Source organism: Nipponia nippon, unplaced genomic scaffold, assembly GCF_047370975.1.
Source record: "Nipponia nippon isolate SJK-2023a ecotype South Korea unplaced genomic scaffold, ASM4737097v1 scaffold_2, whole genome shotgun sequence".
In the NCBI taxonomy this organism is placed as follows: domain Eukaryota; kingdom Metazoa; phylum Chordata; class Aves; order Pelecaniformes; family Threskiornithidae; genus Nipponia; species Nipponia nippon.
Genome location: NW_028262336.1, coordinates 11,538,932 through 11,565,254, shown reverse-complemented (window position 1 = coordinate 11,565,254; position 26,323 = coordinate 11,538,932). Strand labels below are relative to the sequence as shown.

The following is a 26,323-nucleotide window of genomic DNA, read 5'->3' as shown; positions in this document are numbered from 1 at the left end:
ATATGCAGAATGAGGCAGAGCCCCCAGGGAAAAATAGCATCTAATCGCATCACTGGAAGCAGCGTGCTTACGCACGCAGGTGCTGAAGTGAGGTCACACAGCCTCCAATTTTAGTTCTATTTCTGAAGCCTGGAGTACTCAAATGACATTTTTCCTTCCCCCTTTCCCTCCTGCTCCCAAGCCTTGTTTGTTATAAATCTAACTACTCAAGGCCTGATGATAAACTGCCATGTTTATTCATGAGCTGGTGAGAAGAAAGGATAGAAGCTAGACCTAAACTGCAGATACAATTTCATTAGCTTACCAAGTCTGCACATAAGGAGGACTGGAAACGACTGTTGCTGGAGGGTGAAAAGCCTTTTGGCTGAGCCCAAGCAGTGCCAGTCCTGAGGCACAGAAGCTCTCCAGGAGATGACTTCCCTGTTTGATAGGAGGGTGATACTCAGTTATGATTCTGTTATCTCTTTTTAATATCCTGTTGAGATAAAACTGGTATTTTATGTCAGTAAGAGGGAAAGTCTAAGTTCTCTAAGAATTTTACTCTCAGGTGTGATTAAAATTTAAAAACTATTACAGTACAGCCATGGATAGGCAGGACATAGGATTGTCTTTTGCCCCACAAGCTAAGAAGCGTAGGATGGCTTGCATTACAGAAACTGGAGTGTCCCCTCCACCATCACCTCCCCCAAATTCTTCCATTTCTCAGAACTTAAGGTAGAAAGCGATTAGAGGCGAGATAGGAGGAGTGGCACTAATCTTTGGGAAGTATTTTCCATTCATTGCAGTACTGAAGTGTGATAAAAATTTTAAATCAGGTAGCTGAAGTCTGGCATTAGTCTCTGTCTGTTGTTCAGTGATAACATTTTCCTGGATTTCTCCCAGACTCATTAAACACCATCAGTCCCAGGCAAATCTAACAAGGTTGTGTGCTTGGAGGAGAACTCTGGACTGAAATATTAAACACTGACCATTCATACCACTGATACAAAAGGATTATTTTTTTTTTTTTGGTTGGATAGTTACACTGATGCCTTACAACTTAGGGATAAGCTAAGGGGTTCAGTGGGCTACTGATGCCAGTCGCGTTCTAGTAACTTCTGCACTTGTGCATAGCCGAAGGTAAAGTTAAGCTCGGCAATTTAGGTCAAAGCTGTTTTACTGCTGTCTAAAATAAGTTGCTTTCCACAGTTCATGCACATGGCCAGCTTCCCTTTCATTCGGTAAGGTACTGTGTAACAACTAAAAATATCATGATAGCTTTGAGCTTTTTCTTAGTCCCTAGATATTATTCCTCTGTGCAAAGGTCTCTGTAATCTCTGTAGCACTTTCTGGGGAAGGAGGCAGGATTTTCCCTTCTTCCAGGAGTAGTCTAAGCTACCATCTGAATCATTAATTTTATATATAAACACCACTATTTATTATAAAGGGCTCAACAACTAAAGTAGTACTTGCTGAACGCCCTTTTGGGGTAATCTTTGCCGCTCAGCTCAGTTCTTCACAGTACACGTGTACTTCCTTCTTTGCCTTCCTTCTTTGTTTTTGTCTCCATAAAGGGCAAGAAAGGATGTGTTTATTTTTACCCATTTAGAAAGGGATAAATCTTAGATCAGGGCTGGGACTTGAGTTCAGCACTTGGGTAGCAACACTTACAAAGGCTGATCCAGACAAGTGAAATTGGATTTTGTTATCTTGTGTTAAAGGCTCTGGCATGCTTGTATCTTTAAAACATTGAAAGCTAAATGGCCTCAGATTCAAGATCCTTTAGGCAGGCAAAATGCTAATGTGAATGCTGGCTACAAACCTATTTTGCTGTGAAACTCCATGAACTCATTGAAAATGGTTTTCCAACATCTTAAAACTATTAGTACTTTGACTGGGAAATTTGTTTGGAGATATTACTGCACATTGATGTTGCATTTTTTAGCAAAGAGAATATTGGCTGGTTTATGTAGACTCAAGTGGGTCGATAAGTGGGTAACAGATGCATGTGACATGCTGGAAAACCACTTACAGAACAATAGCCAAGGTCACTCCATGTCACTTCTGCAGCGTGTGGCAGAACCGCGGAGCCAGGCCTCACTCACCTACTCTTCCAACCCGGAGAAATGTAAACTCCTCTTCACGGATCCCTGCATAAATAGACTGACTTCAGAAGAGAAGGAAAGCTCAGTGGCAGGAGCTGGTTACTATGGCTATATGCATTACTCACTCTAAATGGAGAAATCAAGCCAACAATCGCTGTATACATTAACTATATTTGTATATGAAGGAAGCTCGTTGCCAGCAGCTGTGTGAAGGTGTCATGCTGAAAATCCAACTTTGTTCATGCCAGTCAAGGACTTAATGACTTTCATGCATTTAAAGCAGCGCATACTGAAAGCAGCAAAACTTATGCACTGTGGGATTGGGTCATTTGTCCTCCTTAAGCCCTTCTTTTGCTCTATGCAAAAGTGACCTCAGTTTCCTCGCCTCTGTGCCCCTAGTGATCACAGAACAGCCCCGGCTGGAAGGGACCTCAAAAGATCATCTGGTCCAACCTTTTGTGGGAAAGGGAGCCTAGATAAGATTATTGAGCACCCTGTCCAATTGCATCTTGAAACCCTCCAGTGATGGGGGCTCTACCCTGTCCCTGGGGAGGTTGTTTCCCTAGGGTGGAAACAGCACATCATGATGCTGGCTTGGAAATTATGGAGGTGCTAGCTGGCCCAGGCTCTGGTGTACAGAATATGAGAAAAACAACTTCTGCCCATGTTGGCTTCAGAGTCCAGCTTCTGGCCAGCTACTGACTTGTAGGACTGTCACCAGAGTCACTTTTCCTTTGCCAAATGTTATTGGAATTGATCAATGAGGACAAAAGTAACTGTGGGTGTGGAGAGACCTATAACACAACCACATGCCCTATTTTCATTGGCTACAAACTTAAAGTAAAATATTTTATCTTTCCTTTTTAAAGTTATCCTCTGAAGCTAGTGTTTCTGGGGGCTACCTAGCAAATACAGTTCCCTTATTTTGTTGCAAGGTGGCTCTTAGAGCTGGGCGTTGGCTTCCCCCTTTATACAGCGCTGCGCAAACAGGTAAGTGTTAGTAGGTGAGGAGGATTAAGCCAAGGCTGTTACCACCAAAGGCTCTGGCTAAAGCTCTTGTTTCTGTCTCCAGTGCCTAGATTTTCATGCAAGTGGGAGCAGTGGACTTGGGTTTTCTCAAGAGACAATTTGTAGCTTAGAGCCGAAACTGACGGAGCACTTCTATTACCTGCTGTCAGTTGCGTTTCCACTGTTAAAGCTGAAGAGGTTTTTACACTTAAATTAGGGGCTGAATCTTTAATCTGAACAGAAAATTGAGCATGTTTTCTGCAGATGTAAAGGCTTGCCTTTTGAAAATGGACTAGATTGTTGCAATCTGCGAATCTTTTAATTAGCCTGAGTTCAAACTAATTAAAAACTGTCATTTAAAAGAACTAAGCATTTGCAGGTTTTACTGAGTTCTGAATGATCTTAATGGAATAAAATGGACACTTGGAACTTTCCATATAATTAAAAATAATTGAAATCTTTTGCCTGCATGTATATGAAGAAATCAGCTAATAATTAAGCCAAGTTTTTAGCAACGGCTGTATTTAATGCTACATACAGAGTACAGCCAGGCTAAAAATTCTTAAAAAGGTCCACCGTGATATCAGAGATAATGCAACTTATTACCCGTCTTCTGCAGATAATTCGCAGGCAAGCACTTTACTGTCTGAAATGCCACTCCTACGGGGGAGAGAGGGCACACACAGAGTTTCACTGGTGGATTAACCATGCCACTTAGCTTTAGTCTTTAAAGGTTGAATGACTTAATGGTTGAGTGGCTTGCATATTTCTGCTTGAAATGTCCCCCATACCACTGAAACCTTGCCTGCTGGTGGGGATGAGGGAGAACCACAGAGAACACGAGAAGTCTGGTGCTGGCAGGACTCAGAAAGTAGGATCTTCACACCATTTCTTTGTGTGTGTTTTCACTTTAAAAAAAAAAAAGCCCTAAGCCACTTCTACTGCAAATCAAAAGCCAAATCTGTGAGTGGAATGGGCTGCTCCAGTCGTGCAAAATAGGTGCAAGCCTCTTCAGAGGACTGACAACCACTGGTTGTCTTATGCTTCTCCAGTAGCTCTGCCCTTAAAAATAGCGCTCTGCTGTTTGGCACTCTGCTCCTCCAGAAGGCCAGAAATCTTGTGCAGGAGCCCCAGCTGGTGCTCCTCGCTCAGTCTCCACGTAGTCATTTTGAGTTGCGAACTTCCTGAAGGGGAAAAAAGAAAAAAAGCCAGATAAAATGAATGAATGCTAGTGATTACTCATTCAATGAATTCAGAAAGGTGGAATCAGCTTTAAAAAAAGCTTGTAGGAATACAAACACTCAGATGCTTTAGTCACAGTCTGTCCTCACTACACAGCAACATTAAGGCTTTTTGAACTCCCTAAGTATATGTGTCATATTTCAATTTAGTTGTGTTTCTTTTTCTCTAATCTCTTAATTTCCTGGATCAGTGATGCTTGGTTGGAAGTTAATGGCAGCATCGTTGTCATATTCCTAACTGTAATTCTGTCCTTAATATGTATTTTTCTTTAAATCGAATACGTAAGTACTGGGCTGGATTTACTTAGACTGGCGGATCAGAAACACTGTTGGTGCAGGAGGATGGTATATCTTCTGTGTATTTGCATTTTTAATACTAATGATCTGTTCCTATCATCAGTTTACGCAGAATTTTCAGCTTTTTCAGCTTTTCTTTTATTTAAGAACCCTAATCCTTTATGGCTAGGAAGAGACTCTCTTAGAAAGTGCTGGATTCCTTTTTTGGTATTTCAGATCTCTAAAGAAATTCTGATAGACGCGACAAGTGCGGAATCTTGAGAATGATGAATGAGATGTCAGCGCTTAATGTGTTTTGTCAGGTTGTAAAAACATCCAAGGTGATGTGTCCATCCTGTTGTTTCAAGGAGGGGTTCATTTTGGGGAGGAAGGGGCTGTCTTTGAAAACAGTAATGAATAAAGGAGGAGTAAGATTGAAACAATATCTGCTAATTATTCTTTCTTGCTTATATATGGTTGTCTTTTATTTTGTAAATGCAGAGCCACAAGCGATGAGCTCTCCGGATGCTCTTCTTCTGCCATGCGCTTCCCCCAAGTCCGAAAAGACAATGGTGTGGAGGGAGATTGCGGGCCGGCTGCTAGCTCATCTTGTCCTTAGTCGAGGGCAGGGAGAGAAAGGAGGTGATGCTAGGGAAAACTAAATGATATGAGTATGTTAAGGCATTGTTGAATGATTGTCTTTTGACTTGCTCCTTGAATGCGCGCTGTTACAAGCAGCCTTCACGGCTGGCTGAGGTCCTTGCACTTCCCTCGCACACACGCACTCTCCTTGCTCAGCCTGTCGCTGCTGAGCTGGACAGTGGAAGTCGGACACAAACCCTATCCAGTCCAAAAATATTTTTCTTTTGTTAGTGCCTTTTCCCTTCTGGTTCTGATAACAGTGGTGGGAGACACTTAATGGAGATAGCTGGATTAAGGCGGGCATTGCTGACTCCCAGAGCTTGGCTATTGTGAAGGGACTTGGAGGGCCCTTTTTCCATGTTATGACTTTATCAGTGATGTGGTGTCAGAGGCCTGGAGCTCAGCGGAGCAGAGCCCCGTGTGACATGTCACACATTGTTACTGCTAACAAACAGGCTGTGGTATGGGGAATAGGAAGAGAGTGGAAGTTTTCATTTCATTAGTCCTTTTGCAACCTCCTTTCCATAATCTGTACAAAAGCACTCATTCGTACTTTTTTTTTTTTTGAATGCTCACTATAAAACATCTTGAAGCTGTAGCCTGAAGGACTGTGTCCTTTCTGGTTAAGGGAGTATTTGGGTGTTTTTTTTCTTTGATCTTTATGCATACGCTGTGATCAAATCAGTAAGACTTGTCTGCATTGCAGGGGTATGGGATAGAATTGGTGCCCGCTGTTGTACTCAGTCTTAAATGGTGTTTGGGTTATTATTTCTGGGGAATGGATCTATATGTCTGCTTTCCGATTCTTTCTCTCATTGAAATAAATTCTACTGATTGGTCTCGTACTCCAGTTTGCATGCTTTTTTCATGCCAAGGCACAGACTCCCTGTAGAAAACTGTTAGTAGTTCAGGTGTATTCAAGATAGTTTTCTGATTGCTGGAAGTAGCTAAAATTCAAGTCTGTGTGGCCAATGAAGAGTAAGCCAAATTTCTCTGAGATGTAACTTGAAACAAAATGGGTAATTGCTGTTATTTTTTAATGTATCTACCTATTCCTTTTTGAACAATAGTGCTACTTAGTGCTATTGCTCCTTATACTTTCAGTATCCAAAATCTGCCCGTCTTGTTCTTGATTCAGAATAAACTGATCAGGCAAGAACAACTTGTCATTAGTTTTTACACGGGTAAACTTCCTGCTTTTTAAACCAAGTAAACATGAAAGAGATGATTCATCTGGTGAGAAACCCGTCTCCCCATGGAGAAGAGTGGGACTTGCTCTGAAGGTACTGTCAAATTCTTACAGCCCTATTGCCCGGTGGTTTTTCCTGGTCCAAGATCATGATCATGAACAGACTGCTTAGTCTCTCTGCTTTGAAGGTAATCAGCTTTGTAACTCCACATAGAGAAAGCAGTGGGACTTAAATGCCTCACTGTTTATATGGATGTAACCCCTACCTTTGCCTCAATCAACTTCCCTTTCCTACAAAGGTGTCAGTGATCTCTGTATCACAGTGATTTTTTTAATTTCTACTTTTTTTTTCTGAGGATGGATACATTGCAGATCTTTAAGTATGAAGGTGTGTCAGTAATGGATGAATGTAGATATCCAGATCATGCTGGCAATGCAATGGAAATCATCTGCACTTAAGCTCTGCAATTCCTTCTCTGTGGTTCTGGTGCACATTTGGGTGATGATGGGAGGGGAGATTTTTCTGCTCCGGAAAATCCCTGTTCATCAGCTGCAGTACAAGAGGGAGGACCAGAGTTTCCACCAGGACCAGTATATCTTGAAAGGCAAGAGGCAGAATAATCCAACTTAAAAAATAAAGCTTCCTTTTCTTTTTTTTTCCATAGTATGTTTTCATACCTCAAAATAGCCCATATTTTTGTCAAAGTTCTGTGTTAGATTTTGTAGCTAAGCCTTCTGCTGTAAATTTGGATTCTCTGAAAAACATCAGTGATGATTTAAAAAAAAATTACATACATCTTTCTATAGATATATAAATAAAAATGTTATTTTGTTGTCCTGCAGGAGTTATTGTTAGGATCCTATTCTCTCCTCTAGCAGAGGCAAGGCACAGGCACCGGACCTGCAGAACAGCATCTAGAGAGGTGAGATGAATAACCATCTGCATCCACAGGGCAGTACAGCAACGGCTCTTCAATCAAGACTATTCCAAAATGCTCTTTTGGTGAATAGGTCTGAACAGATGGAGCTGCTGGTGAGAAGTTTCTGTGGGACAGAAAAACCTGAGGTTCTCTGTTGAGTGAGTGTTGATGAAAATTTAACAAGTTACTCAACTGGGCTGGTGGTCCTGTCAAATGAGCTGTTTGGTATTTTCATGCCACTAAGCTACTGGGATTTAAAGTGAGGCTTCAGAGGCCCCCACTGAGGTAGGGCATATTTCCCATTCTTGCTCAGTGTTTCTAGAGCAATCTAGCTTTGCATCATCATACCAAGTGTGTTATTGCTTTACTTCTTTCCCTTTTCTTTTCTAGACCATTGTGTGAGACCAAAGTGCTTAAGACTGTGTATGTGGCAGGTACTTTGGCTTTGCGCAATAAGCCTCAAGCATATAATCAGATTTTTTTCTCCCCATTTCCTTCATTTTTTTAGGTAAAGACAAAACATGTATTTCAATTACAAAAAAAAAATATATTTAAAATCAATTCTGTTACAATAGGATTAGGTGCTGCTGGGGAGCTGGTGTGACTCTAAAGGGAGTTATGCGTGTAACCTCACTGGAAATCTCAGCTGCTGTGTGCTGTTGTGGCAAAGCCGATCCTCCTCCGCAAAGGCAATGCCCAGCTGATCTTGGCGGTGGTCTCTCAGTGGGTTTTGGTCTAGACACAAAGTGCAGCTTCTCCCCAAAGGGCTCTCTGGGTTTTTCTGGGTGGCCCAGCATGGCCTTTTCTCATGTGGCCTCCCTGACCCTCTCTCCTGTAACTCTTGGTGTCTCAACACTCCCGCCTCTGCCCTTCCCAAACAGCGCTGAAGCAGTGGGAGTCTGCAACATCCCACCGTGCTGCAGCTCACTCCTTTCTGATACCGCCCTGCCATGCCTTCTCAGAAACTAATCTGGGGTTAGACATGATGTGCTCATTCAGCAAAATAGAAGTGCCCTGTGCAGAAAAGAGGCTGAGCCTGAAGTGCTGCAGGGGTTTTGCTGGTGGCAGGATTTCAGCTCTAGCGTCAGCCTCTGTGTCTTGCTGGTGCTGAAGCTGGGTAGCTGGAGCCTGGCGTAGTGAAAGGGGGGAGTGCAGCAGTGGTGGGGTCCACCATGGTTTGGCTGCGGTACAGAGCCAATTCGCAGGATAAGTTCAGCAGGTCCCCAAGGGAAAAAGTTCATTTTACCTTATATTAAGTTGTAAGCATGGAGCGTCATAGCTGGGAACGGAGAGGTTAGAAAATAAATTTGTTTTCACATATATAAATCTATATATATGTGTATATATATGTATGTTTAGATATAAACATAGACATATAAATAATACATATGTGTGTGTTTGCATATGTATATATACTATATGAACACACCAGCCAGTTGCTCCAGAACATTGCTGCTGGAGAGAAGGATGTCATGTCCATTTTTGGAGGTGTTTAAATTCGACTGACAAGAAGCATCAAGTCATTAGACCATGTGAGAAGCACAGGCTTGTGCTTTTTCGGGCTCATGGCAGAAAGTAATACCTCTGGAAACAGATTCTGCCCCCCCCCCCCAAAAAAAGGGTTTATATTTTCAAGGAGCTTTGCTGATTGAGTTTTCTGGTGGAGGTCACCAGCTCGGCGTAGCCGTGCTTGGAAAGAAACAGTGTCTTGTCTTTGCTTACAGAATGTAAATGCTGAAAAACTCATACAGTCTGCTTCCTGCAGTGCCTTCTTGCTATTTAGCATCATGCCAATCACATCAGGTTTATTCTGTTGGCACTTGCAATGTTAATAAAGCATCCCCATGTGGCAATTATTTCACCAATTAAACTGTTGCTGCATTTTTTAGCATAGTTTGCAGTTGGCATAAAGTAAATGCAAGATAGCAAACAGTCCTTGACAGAAAGTCGAGTTATGACTCAGAGAGTTACAGAAGCAAAAGATTGAAAAATCACTTGTGTCTAAAAAGGCATGAATATTTTCCTTCCTTTCCCCCTCACTTCCTCAGAAAAATAAACCTCCACAGCAGCAAAACCAAGCCATCAGCAAGGGCTGTACCCACCTCTGCCTGTACCTGAAAGGCAGGCTCTGAATCCTTGAAGCTGAAATGTAAAAAAGGCGAAGAAAGGCAAGTTGTCTTGCAGGAGCTTGGTACCAGGAGCTAGAATATGTTGTGTCTTAAGGCCTAGGAGTATTTTAGGGCAGTGCTGCCTATTGAAATGGAAATGTGGTTTTCAGGCTGCTTGAGCAGAGAGAGTGCATCATAGTCACAGGCTGAAGTAGGGGTAATGAAGTACCCTGCCTTTAAAGCCAGATTGTGTAATACGAACCCTAGAGAGACGGTTTTGGAATTTTTTTTTTCTTTTCTGCATTGATCAGGGCTAAAATACTTCTGACTATTAGCTTCAGAAGGGCATAATAGAATTGGTGAATGGGCTGTAGTAATTCTAATGATGTGCTGTGCAAATAAATGCTTAGTTAATGAATACTGAAAAGATTAACCTGAACTACTTACATGCATTATTAGGGTTTTAACTCCCTGCCTTCACCCAGTGGTTATGGATAATGTAGAGCAATTTAAGGCGGTGGTGGGGAAAAACCCAAAACTTGCTAATGGCAATTAGGATATGTGAAAGCTGGGAAAAGGATGCACAGCAATTCTGAAACCATGCCATTGCATACTCTCTGACCTGACGGGTAGGGTGGGATGCTCCAGATTATTGGAGACTGAAAAGTTTTCACAGAGGGAATGGGAGATTGTCAGCTTTTGGAGAGAGAAGAGGGAGAAGGCACATGACAAAAACCTTCTTTCCCTTCCCCGGTACGTCTCCAGAGCTGAAAAGCTGAGACCATTTATTTAATTAGGCTCACTTTTTACTGTTGAAAACAGTGAAACCTTCCTATTTTTCTTAGGGCTGTGAGTCGTTTGAGATTGATTTATCAGCGCTGTTAATCTGCTCTCAAAACGCTGTCGGTCTCGCTCCCAGAAGCCGAGCTCTCACATTAAAACTCTGACCTATTTAAACGTTCTTAAGATACCATAATGATCGAATGTCAGCAGGGGAGAGGCAGCAATGACAGCTCTGAAATGTTTATTATCCTAGCCCGGGTTAGGAGGGGAGCGTGCCGAGGCAGCCCAGAGCTCCGTGCTTGGCATGGGATGAGAGGCAGGGGCCTGCTGGCAGCCTGGCTGAGGGACGGACGCTGCTGTGCGCTACCGAGCTATTAAGATTGGCTACTCTCTCTTGTGGTTTCGTGCGTTAATTCTCTGCAGTCACTGGTGATTTCAAGCTGTTCAAAGCAGGAAGAAGTATTGTGTTTCAGGGGTCTGCATACTGATAGTAATAGATCATGGATTTCAGTGGCTTAAAAAGCACTTAAAACATTTTTGGTGGCTTAGAAATTATTTCCCCAGGCGTGTTTGCATGAAAGCAGATGCTTTCCATAGAGAAATTTAAATTTCCTTTATACTATCACACCACACAGTAGCTATCAGCAAAGAATTAATTGGAGGAAACGATGTAAAATGATGATTCTGAAAGGAGCGTGAACAGAAGCTCCCGATACCTCTTCACATTGAAGATGCTTGTGTCTGCTGCCTGGCCCTGTGCACTGCAGCAGGGGGAGCACAAAGGCTTGCAGAAACCTGCAAATCTCCAGTTCTAATAATGTGAACCTAGCTGTCATAAACACGCTTTAAATGTACTGGTTAGTGCCAATTTTCTCATCCTTTAGAGATGTAGCAGAGTACAACTATTTTTAAAGCTAAGCTTCTCTCCCCCTCCAATTTCTCTTTGGGGCATCAACGGCTTGAAGAATTAAACCGTAATTCTTCACAAGAGAAAATACATCCACTCGTACAGAATGGGCCTGGATTTGCTGCTGGGTATGATGTTAGCATTTTTCTTCTGCTGAAACTATTCCTGCGTGGATGACCTGTTTCTTTCAAAGAGCATCCGATTAGATCATTTTGGCTCTTTCCCATTTGTCCTTTAAATGGAGACTGCAACAGCAGCAAGGACCAGTGACCAAAAAAACCCCGAGGTAAATAATAGATTCTTAATCTCTTTAGATATAGTCACTTAGATGCATCTCGCAGAGGGATGGTCTTTCTGCTTGCTTATGGAGCAGTCCAGAGGACTCAGAAGACACTTTCTCCAAGCATCTATATCTTAAACTAGTGGCCTTCTATCTCATGATTTTGCTTTTCAGGAGTGCCAGGTTATTACATTTTATTAAGAGTATTCTAAAGGTCAGCTTTTGTCAAAACACAGCTGGCTGGTCGATCTTTTTTTTTGAAGAAAATAGAGAGGGTTCATAACTGGGCTTTTACAGATCCCAGATGCCAACTTTTCTATATAAGACCACAATATTGACGCTATCTGTGTCTAGAGCTGATAAACGTTATTGCATTCCTTTCCAATATGTAATGTTATTAAAAATAGGTTAGTCACAAGGGCTTCTTATCAAAGTCTCTTGTTTCCCTAGAAACAGTGACCAGCATTAACCTTTCTAAAAGTAGCCCCTGCAAGAGACAAATGTCTTTGGTTGCCACTGTTACAAATTTAATCTAGGGGAAATGTGCTGCAAATCCTGGTTCATATTAAGACAAAGCAAATAAACCCCAGAAAGGCAGGAATAACATGTGCAATACCAATTCACATCAGGCTAGCAAGGAAAATAAATTGATCATGTTTGAACCAGTGCTGGTTGTGTCTCTTTCTAAGTGACACAAGCACTGAAATTGCATTTGCATCAGCTACGGAAACAGTTGTTTGCAGCCCCAAAAATGAAAAGGGAGGCGTGGGAGCAAGATTTTAGTGTTCGTGCAGGACTGATGAAAGCTGAATGTTTGCAGAATAGAAAAAATGTAAGTGATAACAGAGTATTTGTAAAAAGATGCCTTCCAAGCAAAGTAAGCGGTAATGGGAATATTGTGTTTAGAAGTAAAGCTACTGGCAATGTGAGAAAGGAGCAGGAGGGAGAGAGTATCAGTGCATTATACCCTCATGGCATGAAATAATCATAGTCTCAGTCTTCACAGCAGATTGACAGCATCCATAACTGCTGTTAATCTGATACATAACTGATGCATGCAATTTACCTTGTTTCAAATTACGTGATCAGGAGCATCTGCTTCAGCTTTACACAATCACTCACTGTTCAACTAAGCAGCTGAGATCACTAGCTCTATTTTCTTTTTTTCCAAATGTAAAGCAAAAAGGTGATGAGTTAGATCTGACTTCACATACATCCATGCTGCGGGGCACCAACCACCTCTAAAGCAGCAGGCTGGGAGGGGTGGAAAGCGATTCTGGTTTAGGGAAACAAGTGAGAAGAGCCAGTCGAGCGCTGGAGCGTGACACACACCACTCATTTTCAGCTCAAGCCCAGGCTCCTTTCACAGATGTATCCAGACCAGGACTGAAAGCCTCACCCCTAGCTTTAGCACAGGACCCTCTCCTCAATTTAAGCCTATCTGGAGGTGGGCATGTCCCTAGCACAGCAGTAGTGATTCTCTGTCTCTTGGTTGCATTCTGCAAATGCTAAAAATACCAGGTCACTAAAGCACTTGAATCCTCAGAGCTGCCACATCAGTCTCCTGTCTTTGAGCCTATTACTTCCATAAATTCCTCCGTTTCTTAAAAACCTACTTTGTCTGTACAACCTGTCACTGTCCAGTCATCAGGACTGGACAACAGTCTGCTTTAAAAATAGCAGACTCAGTATGCAAACATTTTTCTTCTTGCCTGGTCACAAACCAAACCACTTGCTCCTGCGGGTATCTAAGAATTCGATGAAGCTGTGGATAAACTCCCTCCCTGCTCCCCCTTGTTTCCTTGGAATTGAGTTTTCTAAAGCCCTAATATATTGTCTTACCTTGTCGCCAACAAGCATTATCCACAATATTTATTTTCCTTTGTGCTTTTATATTCAGTTTATGCTAGAACCGAAGGAAACCTATATATTTACCCATGCTGGTAAAAGCAAGTCAATCTGGATGTGTCAGTTGTTCTGCTATTATGGGCCGAAGTGAAATGAGACCCGAGTTATTTATGGCATTTGTTTTATAGGAAAAATTAGTTTACAATAAGAAGGCCAAACATTGCCTAAACTCGGTCTCATAAATGGGTTTCCTGAAGCAAAGCACTCACTAAAATTGATGCCTACTTTGTTCATTTTCTGTGATTCACTTTCCAGGCAGAATCAATATGTTCTTCAATTTCTTCACTGTCTTGCCTTGCTCATAAACTGGGGAATACCTATGTATCCCAAACCTAAGCCTATAGGCTTGTCTTTTACCCTCTGGGGCCCAAGAAAGGGGTTTAAGGTGCTTGACTGGGATGTGAGAAGTCACATCCTAGCTTCGTTGCTTGAAGGCAATTTGGTTCACATAACGAAATTCCCTTTAAAATCACTTGTACCTTGCACAAGAAGCTTTGATTTTTATCTTCTAGGGGAGTTACATCTGAATAGTCTTAATTTCCACCTCACCCCCCACAAGCCCATGGTAGTTAAGTTCTGAGGCACTTGGAAAAGCAATGCTTGTCCCTGTGAAAACACAGAGGCAGGAAAAGCTTCTTCCATGAAGTCATGGAGCAAGAATGGCGTGGCGAGGGGCGGCCGGCGAGGAGCGTGCCGCTCCCCGCTGACATTCCTGCCCCCCCTTCGCCAGGGCGCAGCCACACGTGTCCCCTCATTGTCTCCTCACCAGGGATCCGGCAGACAAATATAGGCATGGAGGAAAACTGCTGACGCCTTTAAACAGTTATCACCAGTGACCTTGAGATAGGGGCATATAAAGTCTGGACCAGGCGGAGTTGTGACACTTTCTGTGTGCTCTGCAGGGTGAGTACCAACCTCTCTCACTTCTAAATGGGGGTAGCCAGCTGTGCTCTAACACTGTGCCGTGGTTTTGATGTGACTAAGGTTTTCATGTGGCTTAAGGTTTTAGCAGTAATATCACTAAACATACAGCACTATGTTAGTCATCCTAGGATGCTGCTTGAATGCTAGGGTGGCAAATACATGTTTCTTCTCTAACGTCAGCACATTCATTTAGCCAGCTAGAATAACTGCTTAGGAAACTGTCAGGTCCCTTGTAATTATGTGTCTGGGTGGACTGATTAGCCAGTACCTGCAAGTCATATTTTCTGTCTTCTCTATCATCTGCAAGAGGTGATGACTTATGCAATTTGCAATTTTAAGCAGCTCCTTGGTCCAAGGAGTTCTTCAGTCCAACCTGAGTTACAACCCTTGGAGAATTTCTGGGTTCCCTTTCAAAGACAGGCGATGCCTGCTGTCGTTGCTGTTGTGGACAGGCTGTTAGCACTACAGTAGCTCTTCCAACAATATTGGCTTTCTACAGGGTGTAGGTGTTTTCAAGGATCTTCCAAAGTTCATATACAAGGGCCACCTCTTTTTGTTGTTAGCTAGAACGGACTGAAAGGAAAGCCAACATCTTTAGCTCTCTCTTGTCTTTCCTTACTATACTGCCTTTTAAAAATAATCCTATGACCATAAACCAAACAACATTTCCAATTTCTCACAGCTGGCAATGGATTTGCCTGACGGAGTTCTCTGCACCCACAAGGTGTGCGCTGCCTGGGCTCCGACCTCTGTCGTAACTCCAAGCACATGAGACTGATGAAGAAAAAGGGATTCTCTCCCAGCTGCTGTAGTGCTTCTTTACACCATAACATGTTTGCCATAGCGGCTGGCCCTGAGTATATATGAAAGAAATAAAATCAGAAGGTGATAGCTGAGTGACTGTCCCTAAGAGGTCTGCAATTGGAGCTAGGTTGCACAGAAGTGGTTTGGAGTACTTTAGTGTATATTAGGACTTGTGAGAATCTGTCCTGAGTCCTAGAGATTAACACTGGAGTGGCTCCTCTGGCATTTGCATGTTTAATGTGAAATGACACTTACATGCTCTAACGCTGTTCTGTTTAAAGGTATGGACTGATGTAATTTCATTGCTCCACTAGAGCTAAGACGCACTCCCCATGGGAGAGAGACTTTGCCATGCTGGTTTTGAGTTGTGCCTCCAGCTGGGAGCTTTGATCAGCCCAGACGATGTTAAAATAATTGGTGATAGTTGTGCTTATGTAGGCCCTTAATCTTTAAAAGGAAAAAAGTTAAGGCTAGTTCTGAGGAAGAAAGTTTATGCTCTACAGCAACAAGACAGAAGGTCTCAAGCTTGTACTGCAGCAGCAGGAGAGGGCTGAATGTAAAACATTTGGCAGCTCTGCTGTCTTAGGGCTTTACATTCCCTGGGAGGAATGTGTTGAAAAAAAACCACAGCCTTGGTTGATGAAGAGTTTTTATCCCTATCAGATTTTGTTAGAAAGAAATTGAATTAAATTTTGAAAGACACAGTGTCTGTCTTGATAGGGCTCTTGAAAATTTGTCCAGCTGCTCTGGATATTGCACAGTAAATAAAACAAGGGAAGAGGTAATATCTGAGGGTTATTTGTACAGCTTCAAATAGTAATCAAATGGTGTCTTCAAAGAAAAAAAAATCTGAAATTCTTAAATTGTGTGTGTTTGTGTGTACACCTTTTAGCACTGGAACTTCTTTTAGATGTTCTCTGGACAGCACCCTGAGTATTTTACACACATATGTGTCTGTGTGTAAGTATTTGTGTGCGTGTATAAAAAAAAATAAATAAAAACATATCTGTACAATCACTTTAGAGGGTACCTCACAATCAAATTAATTGCTTGGCAGTACAAACCCAGCAAATTGGTCTCACTTACACCCATGTCCCCTGCCCTTTCTTTCATGATAAAAGGCTCCTAAACATTGTGGCCTTGTCATTTGAGAAAATAAGTGTACGTATTAAGATGGACTAATAAGCTCAAATCAGCCTAAAAAACTGTGAAGCCCTTGCACCAATACTGCAGATACACTTGCCCTCTGCCGTGCCTTGAAGCAGGGGGATACCCAAGCCGGTGAATTTGGAGGTACCAGCAACTTGGGAACCTATACCAGCACAGGACCTCCCCGTGCCGTGTTAGTCCTGGTTTTTCTAACATGCTAATTTGTGCGATCAGGGGAGCATGCTGCAGGTCGCAGAGCTGTTTCCAGCTCCAGTGCTGGCTTTCTCCAGCACGAGCGTGGGCATACATCCCCGGAGCTGCACCAAGCATGTAACGCACACCCTTGCAGCAGTTTTCAGTTTGCAGCAGTGAAGTCTTGCTCCGTGATTCCCAGAAAACGATGAGACGATGCTTGAAGTGGCCGAGTGGCACAGCCCCTGGCAGATGTGCTGGAGAGCATATGCCTGCTCCAGGCAAATTTGAAAGGGGCCAGACCAGGCCCCCGCTAAGTGGTTTTTAAAATCGCAGCTTCAAGTGGTCCGTTTTATCTCCTGCTCTTAAGCACCATTTGTGCCACAAAGAAGAGATTAAATTCTCCTGTGGAGATAACTGTGACCCATATCGAGGTTTTGAACCACACAGGATCTGGCTGGCTTTAAATGAGCTGAGCCAGGGAAGCATTTAACTAAGGGTGCAGTATAGCCCCAAATCTGTGTTAGGTATTTGTGTTTCAAGTTAATCATCACTTTCAGCAGCCACCTGCCACATTGTGCTGAGTGTTTTGTATTGCCTCAGATCATCCCCAAAATATTTTTTTTTTCTCCTCCCCCCCCTTCTTTGGTAGACCAGGTCCCTTTTTTTTCCCTCTTTGAACTGTGCCACCTTGAACCCTTGCCAAGATGATGGACATGTCGGAATTCGGGGAGGCTGCTCCCTTCCTCCGAAAGAGCGAGAAGGAGTTGATGATGGCACAGACCGTCGCCTTCGATGGTGAGTTGCAGTACCCTTTATGCTGCCAGTGGTCAGTTAAGAGGGATAAGGGTTACATCCAAGTGTAGTTTTGGGAATGCAGAACAAAGCAGGATGCAAAGCCTCTGTTGCTGCTGCTGTTTGAGGTAGCTGGTTCAATCAAGTTCTGGTTTCTTTATTCTGCAAAGCTATTAAAAACCCAAAGGTAGTACTAAATAGAAATAATCTATCAATTTACGGTAAGTAAATAATTAGATGGATTTAGAAGCAAAGTGTATTTGTACTGCTCTGCTAAAGGGGGGGATCACTTCTTTGTCCGTTTGAAAGAAAAACACCACACATTGATGTTCCTGCGATGACAGAGATTCTGCGGCCTGATTAAATGTCTCATTATGTTGTACCTGTACATCTGTTTGATTTGCAGGCTGTATGACAATCTAATGTTAGCTTTTAGTTTCCCATAATTTTTTTTTTCATGAAATGGATTTATATGAGCCCTGAGGCGTAGTAGTAAGTATAAACACACCAATAACCACAGCATTTCGCTATTCAGAACAGTTGCTGTAACTAAAGACCTAAGGTCTAGTGCAGCTACTCCAAAATCTAACGAGCCGCATACATAACTCAATGTGAGTTATTAAAATTGCTGTTTTTACCTCAGAAGAATGTGCAGGAATAAGGTTAAATCTGATAGCTGGCAGGCAAATAATGTGGGCTGAATTCCTCGCTCAGATCGCAATTTTCTGTGTGACTTTTTAGCAAACGCCTTAATTTGGGCTTGGATCTCAGTTCCTCCATCTGCATACTGGTGATAATGATTATGGATTTCCCGTGGAGGCTGAGGCTTAGCCAGCATTTGTGAAATATTTTGACACCTTGTGCTGGAAGGATCTAGAGGAAGCCAAGTGGTAGTTTCAAAGGGGAGACAACATTTGGGAGCCCTACGCCGCCTGCTTTGGCAGGCAGCTCTCCAGCACTGCCCACCTGCTGCGGTCCCAGAGGTTTTGTGTCACTTGTGCAGAAAAAGTAACCCAGCAATCTCGCTTAGCTAGGCATGGTGTTACTCTTCAATGCAAGGCTGTGAACCCTCAGTCTCCTTAATTTCACAGGGAAGAAGAAATGTTGGGTTCCCGATGAAAAGAAAGCTTACGTTGAAGCTGAAATTACAGAAACCAGCGGTGGCAAAGTGACCGTGGAGACAACAGATGGAAGGGTACAAAACTGGTTTTGTCTGATCCATGACTAACAAGGCTGGAGCAGCAAGCTCCAGAAATTACCTGTCCCAGTTTAAGCGCAGTTGCCTGTTTCATGAAATGGGCTGCGAATGAGAAGCCCTAGTAACTGACGTCATATCAGAATGACACATGAAAAACCACCAAGGGAAAACCAGCAATGCGGTGGTGGGTGAGCGACCATCAGCCACTGCACAGCAGCGGGCTGTCTGTGAGCAGAGGAGTGCATCCAGCCAGTTCTGGTTTGGAGCCCAGAGGTAAAAGCCCAGGCTGTAGCTAAATCCCATGGCTCCTTTCGCAGCCCTGCCACAGCACTCCTTACTTTTATCATCTCAGCCTTCCCCCATTCTTCTGATAGCTATGAAAACAAACAGTATTATGTACATAGTATTATGTACATAAGTAAGTATATATACATATACATATAGTATTATATATATAGTATTATATATATACATATACATATAGTATTATGCACATAAGTATTATGTACATAGTATTATGTATGTGAAAACATACAATATTATGTACATAGGCTGGGTTTGAGCTGAAGGACTTCCCTCTTCGAGGGAAAAAAAAATATGTTCTCCTATAAGGTGTGTGAAGCAACAGAAAATCCCAGTGTTTTCCAGTGTTTGAATCCCAGTGTTTTCCAGTGTTTTGAAGACTTATTTGTCTTTGCAGACCATGACTATAAAAGAAGATGACGTGCAGTCAATGAACCCTCCCAAATTTGACATGATCGAGGACATGGCCATGCTGACCCATCTGAATGAGGCATCTGTGTTGTACAATCTGAGAAAGCGCTACAGCAACTGGATGATCTATGTAAGGGTCATTCCAAGGGTATATTTAGATATCAGCATTTCAAGTGCAGATTTCGTGTTTGAACATGTTATGTTCTTCATATTCAGTTTACGTCTTCGATAAGTCACAAAACTGAGGGTCTTGCTCGTCTCTTCAGGAAAGGAATTGCTTGGAGCTGGCTTGTGTCTGAATGCAGACAAAACTGAATGAATAAGATGATAGTGTCTAGTTCTTTGGTTTTGCTTGCTTGCTTGCCTAGGAGAGGGGTGTCACGGGATGTATTTTCAGCAATCAAGGCATTGGGGAGACCTAGTTTATTTTTCCTCTTCTAATATTAATCCATGTCAATGCTAGCCATGGAGATTTCCTTGTTAAGAAACAATGCCTCAAGCTTAGAGCACACACATAACTTCTTTTAAGTATGAGCCTTTCTATCTTTAGTTCAGTAATTTTATTCCCTTCATTTTCAGTGATGACATCTGCCTTGTTTCGCTCTGGCCTTTTCCCTTGCTCTGTATCTTCCCCATGACATCATTAACATAATTTCTGTCAGCACCAGAACAAGCTTCAGTAGCATCTAATTTTATGAAGCCAAACTTTTGTTCTCAGTTTGCTGCATTCAGTTGTGTCTGAAATCAGTCAGGGGAATCTATACGTTTTCTAGCCAATCCCTGTTCTGGTTTGTGGTGTTCATCAGAGGATCAAATCCCTCTTTTTCCCATTTAAATTCTGATTGTTAAACATTTTCTGCATTTCTCTAATAACCCCTGTATGGACATGTATGGCCTAAAGCATAGCTTTGCTTTCAGATCAGTATAGGTAGAAAATTAAATTTGTCATCTTGCCTTAATCCATTTACTGGTTGGGGTTTTTCTTTTCCTTGTAGAAAATAGGACAGAGAACTCATGACAAGGCCATTCTGGAACAGGTCCTAATGCTATTTTTAGGGAAAGACACCTGGATTTCACCTGAAACTTTTAGAATGTAATTGGGCTCATTAATCTAGGTGCACATAGAGCTTGTGCCCATATAACTGGAATTCTTTGAAGATTTTTGCTTCAACCTGGACTAAGTACCTGAAAAGTTACCAGCTAACACCAGTTCCCTGGGGTTACAACTGAAAACTCATTCTTCCTCAGAACGACCAGGCCCCAGCTAACTGATGTAGACAGCCCAAAGAGCTACTATAAAGGTAGATTTTTACCAACTGTGTTTCTCCAAAAGCTGAAAAAAGCTCCACAGCTTTGGGAATAACACTATGAAATTGTTTTTTCTTTGATCACCCACCAGAAATTGCCCCAAGGTGCTCACATCAAATTAATAATGGGACATTGTTTCTCCTCCTAGGAATGGAGTTCGAACAGGAAAGCTGTAACTTTGCTTTCCTTTGTAATGAATGTTTTCAAGAGGAAACAACTCTCGTGGGGTAGCAAGGCAGAAAATCAGACGTAGGTCTATTTGCTGCTCCTTTGTTTTGCTGAAGGGGCTGTTCCTGTTTCTGGTTGTCATCTTGAAAATACTTTTCCCCCTTTGGAAAACTGTTTAATATCTGTAGTTTTGATATCAATTGTGAATAGGAAGTCACTTAGCAGACCAGTAGCTTTAGAAATTCAGATCAAAGGCTGAAATTCAAGTCAGAATTCAAACTCAAATCAGAAGCTGGCAACGTCAGGTCCTGCTTGATTAACTAGGACTTTTTTTTTTCTTGAGTGTTTTTTTTTTCACTCTTGTTTTGTGTTCTTCTCTAGACCTATTCTGGTTTATTCTGTGTGACCATAAATCCCTACAAGTGGTTGCCTGTCTACAAGTCAGAGGTGGTTGCTGCATACAAAGGCAAAAGGCGCTCAGAGGCTCCTCCTCACATCTTCTCGATTGCTGATAACGCGTACCACGACATGCTGCGTAGTAAGTGGCACTGTTTGCTTTCAAATTCGGTGTTGCTTTTTTTAGCCAATGTGACTGGTATTGTGTGGAAGTTTGTGAGAGCTTTTGCAGTGTGCAACAAATATGCAAATACTCTACAAGCAACAGGGGCTTGGCAGTCTGCATCAATGTTTGGGGAGGGTTTTTGTTTGGTTTGGTTTGGTTTTTCTTTAAACTCCCCTGACTGTCCCTGTGGTCCTTCTGGTAACAGTAAGCTCTATATATGCGTTATCTGTAAGGTGCACAAATTTAGCTGCCTGAACTGGGTGAATGTGCCAGTTTGTAACAGAAATGGGGCCATCCCCCAAAGGTCTGTAAGTATTTTCCCAACCTCAAAAATAAACTTACTGTCAGTTTATGCTCAGTATTCTAACCCTTACAAGATGTATGCACTCAAAGGTTAGTGAAGGCCAGCTATCCAGGGTGCTGTGTGCACATCACTTGCACAAACCTGCCGTGGGTCAGTGTTGCACTGACTGTCGTGGGTCTGGGTGCCAACCCTGGGGCAACAAACTCCAGATTTTCCTGTGAAATTTTCTCACCCTGACCCTCAAATTACCGGAAAAAAAAGAGTTTATCAGCAGAGGGCAGCAGTGATGTGCTCACACCAGGTCAGGCGAGGTGGCAGGGTAAATCCCAAAGAGACTTGGTGGGAACACATCCTGCTGTAACTGGTTTTAATAAAATGGAAAGTGCCACAGCTGTGAGGGGACAGAAGATCCTGCGCAGAGGGGATGTGTGTGTGGCTGCAAAGAGATGCTCTTTTATCAGATAAGAGTGAAATACGTCAAGGCTGCCCAATATGTAGGCTGTCATGATGACTGGAATGAAAAAAGAAAAGAGGAATTTAGGCTCAATGGCTTGGGAAGCTGCTATGATTTAGCATTTGCTGCTTGGTTAATAGCATATTAAGGCTGCAAAGTGTTCTAATAAATGCTTATTTCTGGTCAGACCATTAATAGTGGGGACACTATAAAACTTCATTCCAGCAGCATGGCCAACAGAAGAAGAGTACGTATGCATAGTAAGGAACAGCCTGTGAACAAACAGCAAAATTACTTGGATTGGTCTAGTATTTCAAGAGCAGAAGAGTCAGATGTGAGCAAAGACATACTCAGGAGTAAGAAAAGAAACATTTTGATAACAGGAAATTACTTTCTTTATTATAGTTTCCTAGACACAGGGGAATGTGCATAACTGACAGGTCTTTAATATCAACTTGAACAAAACACAAAAGGAGGATTCAGGGCAGGGCTAGAACTTGCACTGCTGGAGGTCAGAGTAGGGGATACTAGTTTTTATCTTTCCATCTCTGCTTCATGTGATTCTCTCCTGTCCTTGCAGGACTGATTCTGGAATAGTTGGTACTCATTTGCAATTATAATAAGCAATTTGTACAGCCTACTAAGTTTGTCTCTCTTCCTCCCCACCCCCACCCCCCCCACAGATCGGGAGAATCAGTCTATGCTGATCACGTAAGTGCTTCTTTTTTGACTGATTTGAGACTCTGTTGCTGTGAAAAACTTAGAAGAAAAAAATCCTACTGAAATACAAGTTGACCATTGAAAGCTCAGCTAAATTGCCTGGAACTTGATCCAAGCCAAGTAACTGGGAATTTGGCCATCTGATGGCTGCCTTGAACCCCATGGGAAAGGAGTAGCTAAGGGTTTGATGGAGGCTGGCCCATTTCTGATCCCCATCTGGTGTTCATTCCAAGTAGGCATGAAAACAACTCAGCAGGCAGTTGAAGAAGCTTCTTCTGGGGTTAGCCTTGCTGTGGCTGCCCTCTTTGGACACGGAAGACTCCTTCTTTTCAATGTGGTTGCTCTTGCTGCAAATTATATTTAAGACTGCTGTGTAGACACATCGAAAGGGAGGGAAATGACCAAGGCAGAAAAGAAGAGGCATGTAATTTACTGGCAAGCATGAAAGATGGAGAGTTGGGTGTCTCTCTACACAGTTCACATGCACCCCTGGGTAATGCCAGCAAATTACTGCAGCTTTTCTGTATGCTTTCTAACTCATTAGGTGTATATAGGTATACCTCTGATCCTCAGTCTGGATGTTTGTAATAAAACTTCATGCCCCTAAGGAAGCTCAGTGTACCATGGGTTTGTACTAGATTTCTGAGCCCAGTCACATGAAGAATTAGTTGCTACTATCATTGGCATTCACCTCTTCATTCAGTCAATTTAATGTGATTTCCACTGAAATGGCCAAACAACAGCAGAAACCAGAGTCAGTGATTCTGAGAACAGCCTGTGGGCTGGGGGGAGCTGACAGGACAGGAGGAGGGTGAAAGGACGAGTTACAGCTGTTTGAGCAATACCTATGCTATCTTCCTCCTTCCTTTAGCGGAGAATCCGGTGCTGGCAAGACTGTCAACACGAAACGTGTCATCCAGTACTTTGCCACAGTGGCAGCCCTGGGGGAACCTGGTAAAAAGAGCGTAAGTCTGCTGGTGGCTGTTTCATTTCAAGCTCCCAAGGTTTTTCTGCTGTGTACAACTAACCTCACAAGTCTGCATCCCGAACACTAGACCATGTGCTAGAACTCAATAGGCATGGTTAAGAAAAGAAACTGCTGGGAAAAGATACTGATGCTTCTACATGGTGTCACTGAGAGCATGCTGTTCTGAAGGTGGAAAGGCAATGCTCACCTGAACTTGCCGTGCTCCAGATGGAGCAGCAAAACCACTCCTGGTTCTGAAGAGCTGCTTGTTGCTGCTGCTTTTTTCTAGGAGTTTGTTTTCATGTGTGTTAAAGACGTTTCTGATCATGTAAAAGCTGGTCAAAAGACGGGGAGACTGTGAAGATTAAAAAATTTGATTTATTTTTTTTTCCCCATGGAAAATAGTCTTCAAAAGGGCTAGGATTGTAATTTCTCATCAAAACATCTGTTTTGTTGAAAGCTTTTTTGTCCACAAAAAGGAATGTTTTGACAAAAGATTTTTTCAATCAGCTTTTCTGTATTTCTCTTTGGATAAGTGCTGTTCTGCTTATACGTGCTCTCTAAGGTTGCAGTGAATACTGTATTCATGCTGCTTTTTATCTTGTGTTGCTATGAGCTTATTCACTACAAGCTTCATTGCACTTGAAGACTCAGCACTCTTCTGTGGTGAATTAACTGATTCCTATGAACTGTATTTATAAGGTCAAAATTTCAGCCAGCCTTGGATTCTGTACACATAACTCACATCACCAAAATCTAATATACATTCACCTGAGGCCTTCAAGGCTGTCTTAACAAATGATTGAGTAGTCCAGAGCCAGCTTTCTGCCTGCAATGAGCTTAGTGCTCATAGTGGCATCTGAAATCTGGTGTGCTCATGGAACAATTGTGCAAATAACAAATATTGCAGCTGCAAGATATTCCACATAATTTATCAACTCGGGCTGCATTTTATTTTCATTATTATCACCCCTTTTTTTCCAATAATCCAAGAGTTCAAGTGCAGCACGATCTAATTGTCTAAAACTTGTCTGTTTACATTTACATCCTTTTATTCTTACCACCTGGCAGCAGTCTCTCTTCTCTGTCCAGTTAGTTAGCCTTTTGGTTCATTGTGGAACATCTACAGAGCAAAACCAGGTAGATGTTTGGAGCAGGGGTTAAAACAACAAGCTGGGTAGGAACAGCACTTGGCTATTTTGTGATGTATGGTGCACACAAAGTAATGGTCACAGGTGGTTTTTGAAGGAAGGCTTCAAAAAGTCCTGCTTGTGTGTTGGTGCCCACTAGACATCTAACTTTGCTAGTCTTTACCTTTTGTGATGTCCTTCATGTTAGTACTCACGTTGTCTCTTTTTTTTTTCCTCCATTGTGTTTCTCTTTTGACAGCAACCAGCTACCAAAACTGGGGTAAGTCATCAGCTTTGCTATTTTCTTTTCCACGTGAAAATGGTACTGGGCTCTGTCAGTCTGTGTCACGAGCCTCAGCATTTCACTTTGCATGGTTCCCCCAGTGAAGGATCCCTAGAGCCCAGGCAGTTAAAGTAGTTTGTTTCAGCAAACTGAAATTCATGGAGTGACAGTTTATGGTTTTCTCATCTCCAAAAATCCCAAATATTACAAGCTCCGAGTGCTTTCAAATCTAATGCATTTTAGTGCTTGTCACTGTCTTCAGTAGTCCCTCTCCTACATTCACTTGGATGTCCCCACATGCTTCACTGTACATGGGAAGAAAAGGTGATTTCTTTCATATGTACATGGCATAAAATATCAAATCTACAAAGCAAAACAGTAGAGAGTAGCAGAATGTTTGAAGCCTTTTAAGCACTCACAATTGACTGACAATCTTGCTGTTATGCCATTCACACTGTGCCACCCCTAGGGTGGAGCTAAACCACTTTGCTATGGAGGCTTCTCTCTATAAGGGAATGCATGGCTGAGTTATAGTTGACAGCTGAGTTTGGTTTGTGGCCTGTAGGTTTCTCAATAGTATTTCAACCTTGATTCCAGGGAACCTTGGAGGATCAAATCATTCAAGCAAATCCAGCCCTAGAAGCTTTCGGAAATGCCAAAACCCTGAGAAATGACAACTCCTCACGTTTTGTAAGTCTGTAACATAACGTAATGATGTCCTCTTCAACAATGGCCAGTTAATAACATCTCTGTAATAATCCCTTCATAAGTTGCTTCTTACTTTGTCCACTAAAATGGTTGGATTTCCACACAGTGGAAGAATAACAAAGTAGAATATAACCAGGAAAAACTACTGGAAGGACTAAAGATGAAGAGAAACAAAGAAAGATCCACCCTGAATAATTGTTTAAACTGTGCACGATCAGGAGAAAAGCAAAGCCTAGCTTTATGAAGCTCTTTGAACAGCAATGGCAGGTCTTCCCCAAGACTGCCTCTGCTACATAGCCTTATTTTCCTACCATATTTTCCACTAGCCTAAGTCATTCCCTTTCCCTATAATAGCTGTACGTTGTCACTAAGTGTCAGAAATATACCACAGTCCCTGCTCCCTCCCACATCTTACCCCTCTGCAGAGCCACACATGAGCAGTACTCCTACCTTTGACCCATACCATCTACCTTTTTGGCTGAGTAAGCTGCCCCTGCTTGTCCCTCAGTGATGACATGACCGTGGGCCTCTCCTCATTTCCATTAGGTTTACAGGAGAACAATCCCCTCTGGAGCTCTGCCCCTGCCACATCTGGTT

General features: G+C 42.5%; 1 protein-coding gene across 1 annotated transcript in view; it reads left to right on the top strand.

Annotated features, from left to right (window-relative positions):
• The first annotated feature begins 14,230 nt into the window (after positions 1-14,230).
• MYH15 (myosin heavy chain 15) overlaps positions 14,231-26,323 on the top strand; it is a 49,381-nt gene continuing 37,288 nt past the window's right edge. Inside the window, exons 1-9 of the mRNA XM_087756185.1 lie at positions 14,231-14,249; positions 17,068-17,213; positions 18,302-18,405; positions 19,109-19,252; positions 20,980-21,136; positions 22,602-22,629; positions 23,510-23,603; positions 24,995-25,015; positions 25,616-25,708. Coding sequence (XP_087612311.1) covers positions 17,123-17,213; positions 18,302-18,405; positions 19,109-19,252; positions 20,980-21,136; positions 22,602-22,629; positions 23,510-23,603; positions 24,995-25,015; positions 25,616-25,708 — 732 coding nt within the window. The 5' untranslated portion in view covers positions 14,231-14,249; positions 17,068-17,122. The remainder of the gene's footprint in view (positions 14,250-17,067; positions 17,214-18,301; positions 18,406-19,108; positions 19,253-20,979; positions 21,137-22,601; positions 22,630-23,509; positions 23,604-24,994; positions 25,016-25,615; positions 25,709-26,323) is intronic.